General features: G+C 66.6%; 1 protein-coding gene across 1 annotated transcript; it reads right to left on the bottom strand.

Moving 5' to 3' along the window:
- Window positions 1-1,093: 1,093 nt before the first annotated feature.
- Window positions 1,094-7,360, bottom strand: ETFB (electron transfer flavoprotein subunit beta; the record flags this gene model as incomplete). Its single annotated transcript, XM_030005937.2, is given in 7 exon segments — window positions 1,094-1,808; window positions 1,810-1,873; window positions 1,875-1,921; window positions 3,225-3,383; window positions 6,186-6,248; window positions 7,164-7,246; window positions 7,249-7,360. Coding segments are annotated over 7 exon segments (597 nt in total), but the record flags the coding sequence as incomplete, so codon positions are not given.
- Window positions 7,361-9,070: the final 1,710 nt, after the last annotated feature.

The following is a 9,070-nucleotide window of genomic DNA, read 5'->3' as shown; positions in this document are numbered from 1 at the left end:
CCCGCTCTTGCAGGGTCTCCCGAACGCTCATTGGCCGGCGCTACCCCAAAGCCCGCCTCCCATCCCTCCCCATTGGCCCAGGCTCCCCGGGGAGGCCCGCCTCTCCCCGCCAGCCCCGCCCCCTTGCGGCCGGCTCGGCCCCGCCCCCTCCTCGCCGCCTGATTGGGCGGCGCCCATGAGTGACGGCGCGGAGGGGCGGGGCGAGGCGTTGCTCGGCAACGCGGCGCCGCCGCCGGGGGATGCTGGGGCCAAACTGGGACCCGCTGGGGCCAAACTGGGACCCGCTGGGTCATACTGGGATCTGCTGGGACCCACCGGGATCCCCCTGGGGTCAAACTGGGACCCACTGGGTCATACTGGGACCTGCTGTGTCCAAACTGGGACCTGCTGGGCCATACTGGGATCCGCTGGGACCCACTGGGATCCCCCTGGGGTCAAACTGGGACCCACTGGGTCATACTTGGACCCCCCCCCCCCCCCAGGGCCAAACTGGGACCTGCTGGGTCATACTGGCATCCGCTGGGGCCAAACTGGGACCCACCGGGACCCCCCTGGTGCCAAACTGGGACCTGCTGGGTCATACTGGGACCCTCCTGGTGCCAAACTGGATCATGCTGGGAACCCCCAGGGCCAAACTGGGTCATACTGGGACTCTCCTGGTGCCAAACTGGGTCATACTGGGAACCCCCAGGGCCAAACTGGGTCATACTGGGACCCTCGTGGTGCTAAATTGGGTCATACTGGGAACCCCTGGTCCCATTCCCAGGGCCAAACTGGGTCACACTGGGAACCCCCAGGGCCAAACTGGGTCATACTGGGCCCCTCCTGGTGCCAAACTGGGTCATACTGGGACCCCCCCCGGGGCCAAACTGGTTTATACTGGGTCCCCCCCCCCCAGCAAACCCCCCAACAAACCAGTAACCCCCGCCCAAAAGACCGCACGGTGGGCGGAGCCCCCTTAAGCCCCACCCCCGGGGCTGACCCCACCCTCTTAAGCCCCACCCACCCCAACAAACCATGACATCATCAAGCAGCCACGCCTTTATTGGGGGGGGGGGGCACAGCCGGACACCTGGGTCCCCCCCAAATTTTGGGGGGGGGGGGGGAAGGCACTGGGATGCCTGGACCTACTAGTCCAGACTGGAAGGCACTGGGGGACCCCCCCCAAAACACCTGGGTGCCCCCCAAAAATCCTGGGTGCCCCCCCAAAATTGGGGTCCCCACCCTTGGGGGGGGCACCCCCCCCCCAAAAAAAACCCACCAAGGTGCCCCTTAATGAATCAAAATTGGGGGGGGGGAGATTTTGGCCCCCCCCCACCCACTTAGGTACCCCAAAAATCCTGGGTGCCCCCCCCCCAAAATTCTTGGGTGCCCCCCCAAAATTGGGGTCCCCACCCTTGGGGGGGGCACCCCCCCCCAAAAAAACCCACCAAGGTGCCCCTTAATGAATCAAAATTGGGGGGGGGGAGATTTTGGCCCCCCCCACCCACTTAGGTACCCCAAAAATCCTGGGTGCCCCCCCCAAAATTCCTGGGTGCCCCCCCAAAATTCTTGGCTGCCCCCCCCAAAATTCTTGGCTGCCCCCAAAATTGGGGTCCCCCCCCTCGGGGGGGGGGGCACCCAAGTGTCTGGGGAGCACCCCCCCCCCAAAAAAAAAAACCACTGGGGTGCCCCTTAATGAATCAAAATGGGAGCGGGGGGGCCCCCCCAAAAAAAAATTTTGGGGGTGTCCCCCCCCCTCAGATGCACCCGCTGCTGCGCAGTCGCTCCAGCAGAGCGGGGACGTCCTCCACCCGCTGCCCCCCCCCCGCGAGGGGGGGGCTCCTCCAGTTTCAGCACCCGCAGGCGGGGGGGGGGACTGGGGGGACCCCCCCCCCAATTCCGACGCCGTGATCACTTCCAGGGGCTTCTTCTTGGCTTTCTGGGGGGGGCAGGAAAAAAAAAAAAAAAAAAAAAAAAGGGATTTAAGGGATTTTGGTTATTGGGGGGGGGCACCCAGGAATTTGGGGGGGGCACCCAGGGATTTGGGGGTCACCCAGGGGTTTGGGGGGGGAACCCAGGGGTTCGGGGGGGCACCCAGGAATTTGGGGGGTACCCAGGAATTTGGGGGGGGGACACCCAGGGGTCTGGGGGGGGCACCCAGGGGTTTGGGGGTCACCCAGGAATTTGGGGGGGGGCACCCAAGTGTCTGGGGGGGGTTCCCAGGGGTTTTGGGGGGGGCACCCAGGGGTTTGGGGGGGGCACCCAGGATTTTGGGGGGGCACCCAGGGATTTGGGGGGGGGAACCCAGGGGTTCGGGGGGGCACCCAGGGATTTGGGGGGGGCACCCAGGGGTTTGGGGGGCACCCAGGGGTCTGGGGGGCACCCAGGGGTCTGGGGGGGGCACCCAGGGATTTGGGGGGGGGCACCCAGGGGTTTGGGGGGGCACCCAGGAATTTGGGGGGGGCACCCAGGGGTCTGGGGGGGGCACCCAGGGGTCCGGGGGGGGGCACCCAGGGGTTTGGGGGTCACCCAGGGGTCTGGGGGGGGGCACCCAAGTGTCTGGGGGGGGTTCCCAGGGGTTTTGGGGGGGGCACCCAGGAATTTGGGGGGGCACCCAGGGATTTGGGGGGGGGAACCCAGGGGTTCGGGGGGGCACCCAGGAATTTGGGGGGGGCACCCAGGGGTTCGAGGGGGCACCCAGGAATTTGGGGGGGGCACCCAGGGATTTGGGGGTCACCCAGGGGTTCGGGGGGGCACCCAGGGGTTTGGGGGGGGGCACCCAGGGGTTTGGGGGGGCACCCAGGGGTCTGGGGGGGGGCACCCAGGGGTTCGGGGGGGCACCCAGGAATTTGGGGGGGGGCACCCAGGGATTTGGGGGGGGCACCCAGGTGTTCGAGGGGGCACCCAGGGGTTTGGGGGGGGGGCACCCAGGGGTTTGGGGGGGCACCCAGGGGTCTGGGGGGGGGCACCCAGGGGTTCGAGGGGGCACCCAGGAATTTGGGGGGGGCACCCAGGGGTCTGGGGGGGGCACCCAGGAATTTGGGGGGGGCACCCAGGGGTTTGGGGGGCACCCAGGGGTCGGGGGGGGCACCCAGGAATTTGGGGGGGGACACCCAGGGGTCTGGGGGGTTCCCAGGGGTCTGGGGGGGGCACCCAGGAATTTGGGGGGGGGACACCCAGGGGTCTGGGGGGGTCCCGCAGGTTTTTTGGGGGGGGGGTCCCGGTCCGGCGCCCCCCCGCACCATGATGTTGGGCAGGGTGGCGTATCGGGGCTCGTTGAGGCGCAGGTCGGCGGTGAGGACGGCGGGCAGGCGCAGGCGCAGCGTCTCCAGCCCCCCGTCCACCTCCCGCTGCACCCGCACCCGCTCCCCCTCCAGCTCCACCCGCGACGCGAAGGTCCCCTGCCGCCCAGTAACGAACCAGTAAGCACTGGGACCCTCCCAGTACGACCTGGGAGCGGCCCCAGTCCCGGCATCCCGCCCCGGTACCGTGGGTCTGCCCCGTTGCGATGATGCTCTGCGCATCCGCTATCCCAGTATGAACTGGGGCCATCCCAGTATGAGCTAGGGTCCTCCCAGTATGAGCTAAGGTCCTCCCAGTATGAGCTGGGACCTCCCAGTATGAGCTGGGGCCTCCCAGTATCAACTGGGACCATCCCAGTATGACCTGGGAGCGGCCCCAGTCCCGGCATCCCACCCCACTATCATGGTTCTGCCCCGTTGCAATGGTGCTCTGCACCCCTGCTATCCCAGTATGAGCTGGGGCCATCCCAGTATGAGCTAGGGTCCTCCCAGTATGAGCTAAGGTCCTCCCAGTATGAGCTGGGGCCTCCCAGTATCAACTGGGGCCATCCCAGTACGACCTGGGAGCGGCCCCAGTCCCGGCATCCCACCCCGGTACCGTGGGTCTGCCCCGCTGCGATGATGCTCTGCACATCTGCTATCCCAGTATGAACTGGGGCCATCCCAGTATGAGCTAGGGTCCTCCCAGTATGAGCTAGAGTCCTCGCAGTATGAGCTAGGGCCTCCCAGTATCAACTGGGACCCTCCCAGTACGACCTGGGAGCGGCCCCAGTCCCGGCATCCCGCCCCGGTACCGTGGGTCTGCCCCGTTGCGATGATGCTCTGCGCCCCTGCTATCCCAGTATGAACTGGGGCCATCCCAGTATGAGCTAGGGTCCTCCCAGTATGAGCTAGGGCCTCCCAGTATGAGCTGGGGCCTTCCAGTATCAACTGGGACCCTCCCAGTACGACCTGGGAGCGGCCCCAGTCCCGGCATCCCACCCCAGTACCGTGGGTCTGCCCCGTTGCGATGATGCTCTGCACCCCTGCTATCCCAGTATGAGCTGGGGCCATCCCAGTATGAGCTAGGGTCCTCCCAGTATGAGCTAGAGTCCTCCCAGTATGAGCTAGGGCCTCCCAGTATCAACTGGGGCCATCCCAGTACGACCTGGGAGCAGCCCCAGTCCCGGCATCCCGCCCCGGTACCGTGGGTCTGCCCCGCTGCGATGATGCTCTGCACATCTGCTATCCCAGTATGAACTGGGGCCATCCCAGTATGAGCTAGGGTCCTCCCAGTATGAGCTGGGGCCTCCCAGTAAGCACTGGGGCCTCCCAGTATCAACTGGGACCATCCCAGTACGACCTGGGAGCAGCCCCAGTCCCGGCATCCCACCCCAGTACCGTGGGTCTGCCCTGCTGCGATGATGCTCTGCACATCCGCTATCCCAGTATGAACTGGGGCCATCCCAGTATGAGCTAGGGTCCTCCCAGTATGAGCTAGAGTCCTCCCAGTATGAGCTGGGGCCTCCCAGTATCAACTGGGACCATCCCAGTACGACCTGGGAGCAGCCCCAGTCCCGGCATCCCACCCCAGTACCGTGGGTCTGCCCCGCTGCAATGATGCTCTGCACCCCTGCTATCCCAGTATGAGCTGGGGCCATCCCAGTATGAGCTAGGGTCCTCCCAGTATGAGCTAAGGTCCTCCCAGTATGAGCTAGGGCCTCCCAGTATCAACTGGGGCCATCCCAGTACGACCTGGGAGCGGCCCCAGTCCCGGCATCCCACCCCGGTACCGTGGGTCTGCCCCGCTGCGATGATGCTCTGCACCCCTGCTATCCCAGTATGAACTGGGGCCATCCCAGTATGAGCTAGGGTCCTCCCAGTATGAGCTGGGACCTCCCAGTATGAGCTGGGGCCTCCCAGTATCAACTGGGACCATCCCAGTATGACCTGGGAGCAGCCCCAGTCCCGGCATCCCGCCCCGGTACCGTGGGTCTGCCCCGTTGCGATGATGCTCTGCGCCCCTGCTATCCCAGTATGAGCTGGGGCCATCCCAGTATGAGCTAGGGTCCTCCCAGTATGAGCTAAGGTCCTCCCAGTATGAGCTAGGGCCTCCCAGTATGAACTGGGGTCCTCCGAGTATGAGCTAGGGCCTCCCAGTATGAGCTGGGGCCTTCCAGTATGACCTGGGAGCAGCCCCAGTCCCGGCATCCCGCCCCGGTACCGTGGGTCTGTCCCGTTGCGATGATGCTCTGCACCCCTGCTATCCCAGTATGAACTGGGGCCATCCCAGTATGAGCTAGGGTCCTCCCAGTACGAGCTAGGGTCCTCCCAGTATGAGCTGGGGCCTCCCAGTATGAGCTGGGGCCCTCCCACTAAGACTTGGGACCTCCAGTATGAATTGGGGCCCTCCCAGTATAAACTGGTGCCTTCCCAGTATGGACTGAGGCACTCCCAGTATCCACTGAGGCTCTCCCAGTATGACCTAAGCCCTCCTAGTAAGCACTGGGGCCCTCCCGGTATAAACTGGTGCCTTCCCAGTATAAACTGGGGCCCTCCCAGTATAAACTAGACACTCCTAGTAAGCGCTGAGGCCCTCCCAGTATGAACTGGTGCCCTCCCAGTAAGCACCGGGGCCTCCCACTTTGAAGTGGAGCCTTCCCAGTATGAAGTGGGGCCCTCCCAGTAAGCACTGGTCCTCCACCCCCCGCCGCTCCGCACCCGCACTATCCCATCATCCCCCGCGGGACGGAACGGGGAGGGGGGGATATATCCCATCACCCCCCGCGGGACGGGCGGATATATCCCATGATCCCCTGCGGGACGGGGGGGTATATCCCATGATGCCCCGGGACAAGGAGGGGGGATCGATCCCGTCATGCCCCGCGGCGCGCAGAGACCGGAGGGTGGGGCGGGGCTTACCTGGGGCCAGTCCAACATGGCGGCCAGGATCTGCCCGGTCTGGTTACAGTCGTCGTCGATGGCCTGGGGGGGGGGGGGGGGACGACACGACACACCTATAGGGGACCCTATAGGGGACACGGGACCCCCCCGGGGCCTATAGGGGGCACGGGACCCCCCCAAGATCTATAGGGGACCCGGACACCCCACCCCCCCCCGGCCCTATAGGGGACCCTATAGAGGACATGCCGCCCCCCCCCCCCCCCAAGGTCCTATGGGGGCTATAGGGGACACGGACACCTCCCTCAAGATCTATAGGGGACCCGGACCCCCCCCCCCCCGGGCCCTATAGGGGACACGGGACACCCCCCCCCATAGGGGACCTTATAGGGTCTCTATAGGGGTCTGCATAGGGGTGTCCCCAGGGTCTCTATAGGGTCTCTATGGGGCCCTATAGGGTCTCTATGGGGTCTCTATAAGGTTGCATGGGGTCTCTCTAGGGGTCTCTCTAGGGTCCCTACAGGGTCTCCCCGGGGTCTCTATAGGGTCTCCCCGGGGTCTCTATGGGGTCTCTACAGGGTCTCCCCATGGTCTCTATAGGCTCTCTATAGGCTCTCTATGGGGTTCCATGGGGTCTCTCTAGGGGTCTGCACAGGGGTGTCCCCAGGGTCCCTACAGGGTCACCCCAGGGTCTCTATAGGGTCCCTACAGGGTCCCTACGGGGTCTCTATAGGGTCTCTATGGGGTCCTGTAGGGTCTCTATAGGGTCTCTATAGGCTCTCTATGGGGTTCCGTGGGGTCTCTCTAGGGATCTGCACAGGGGTGTCCCCAGGGTCTCTATAGGGTCTCCCCAGGGTCTCTATAGGGTCTCCCCGGGGTCTCTATAGGGTCTCCCCGGGGTCTCTATGGGGTCCCTATAGGGTGTCTATAGGGTCCCCACAGGGTCCCTACGGGGTGTCTATAGGGTCCCCCCTACGGGGTGGGGGGGGTCGCGCCCACCTGCTTGCCCAGCAGCACGAGGTGGGGGCGCAGGCGCCCCGCCAGCCCGGCCAGCGCCGCCGCCGCCTCCCGCGGGCCCAGCGCCCCCCCCCCGCCTCCACCAGCACCCCCCGGTCGGCGCCCAGCGCCAGCGCCGTGCGCAGCGTCTCCTGGGGGGGGGGGGGGGGGGGGGGTTCGGGGGGGGGGCTCCGGACACCCCCACGGGGGTCCCGGAGCACCCAGACACCCCCCCAAGGGCACCCAGACCCCCCCAAAAGGCACCCAGAGCACCCGGACCCCCCCCAAAGGGCACCCAGAGACCCCCAAAGGGGTCCCAGACCCCCCCAAAGAGCACCCAGAACCCCCCCAAGGGGTCCCGGAGCACCCAGACACCCCCCCAAGGGCACCCAGACCCCCCCCCAAAGGGCACCCAGACCCCCCCAAAGAGGTCCCAGACCCCCCCCAAGGGCACCCAGACCCCCCCCAAAGAGCACCCAGAACCCCCCCAAAGGGGTCCCAGAGCACCCAGAGACCCCCAAAAGGCACCCGGACCCCCCCCAAGGGCACCCGGACCCCCCCAAGGGGTCCCAGACCCCCCCCAAGGGCACCCAGAGCACCCGGGCCCCCCCCCAAAGGGCACCCGGACCCCCCCACGGGGGTCCCAGAGCACCCGGCCCCCCCCAAAGGGGTCCCAGTCCCCCCCCAAGGACACCCAGAGACCCCCAAAGGGCACCCAGAGCACCCGGACCCCCCCCCAAGGGCACCCGGACCCCCCCCAAAGGGCACCCAGAGCCCCCCACCCCCCCCCAAAGGGGTCCCAGACCCCCCCCCCACCAGCACCCAAAGGGGTCCCAAGCATTCAGGGGGGCACCCAGGTGTCGGGGGGGGGCACCCAGGAGTTTGGGGGGGCACCCACGAGTTTTGGGGGGGGCACCCAGGTATCGAGGGGGGGTCACCCATATCGGGGGGGGCACCCAGGTGTCGGGGGGAGCACCCAGGATTTTGGGGGGGGCACCCAGGGGTCCGGGAAAGTCATTATAGAGAAGGGACACAGGGGTTTGGGGGGCACCCAGCCATTTGGGGGGCCACCCACGAGTCTGGGGGGGGCACCCAGGTGTCGGGGGGGGGCACCCAGGTGTCGGGGGGGCACCCAGGTGTCATGGGGGGCACCCAGGATTTTGGAGGGGGGCACCCAGGCGTCCAGGAAAATCATTATAGAGAGGGGACGCAGGGGTTTGGGGGGCACCCAGCCATTTGGGGGGCCACCCACGAGTCTGGGGGGGGGGCACCCAGGTGTCAGGGGGGGTCACCCATATCGGGGGGGGCACCCAGGTGTCGGGGGGGCACCCAGGAGTTTGGGGGGGGCACCCAGGCATCCAGGAAAGTCATTATAGAGAGGGGACGCAGGGGTTTGGGGGGCACCCAGCCATTTGGGGGGCCACCCATGAGTCTGGGGGGGGGGCACCCAGGTATGAGGGGGGGTCACCCATATCGGGGGGGGCACCCAGGTGTCGGGGGGGCACCCAGGATTTTGGGGGGGGCACCCAGGGGTCCGGGAAAGTCATTATAGAGAGGGGACGCAGGGGTTTGGGGGGCACCCAGCCATTTGGGGGGCCACCCACGAGTTTTGGGGGGGGCACCCAGGTATGGGGGGGGTCACCCATATTGGGGGGGCACCCATGTGTCGGGGGGGGGTCACCCATATCGGGGGGGGGCACCCAGGTGTCGGGGGGGGGCACCCAGGATTTTGGGGGGGGCACCCAGGCGTCCAGGAAAGTCATTATAGAGAAGAAAAAGTCATTATAGAGAAGGGACGCAGGCGTTTGGGGGGCACCCAGCCATTTGGGGGGGCCACCCATGAGTTTTGGGGGGGGCACCCAGGTATGGGGGGGGGGGTCACCCATATCGGGGCACCCAGTGTGTCCGGG

The sequence above is a fragment of the Aquila chrysaetos genome, unplaced genomic scaffold (assembly GCF_900496995.4).
Source record: "Aquila chrysaetos chrysaetos unplaced genomic scaffold, bAquChr1.4, whole genome shotgun sequence".
Taxonomy (NCBI): Eukaryota; Metazoa; Chordata; class Aves; order Accipitriformes; family Accipitridae; genus Aquila; species Aquila chrysaetos.
Note: the sequence above shows the minus strand (reverse complement) of the source record. Positions and strands in the feature narration are given on the sequence as shown.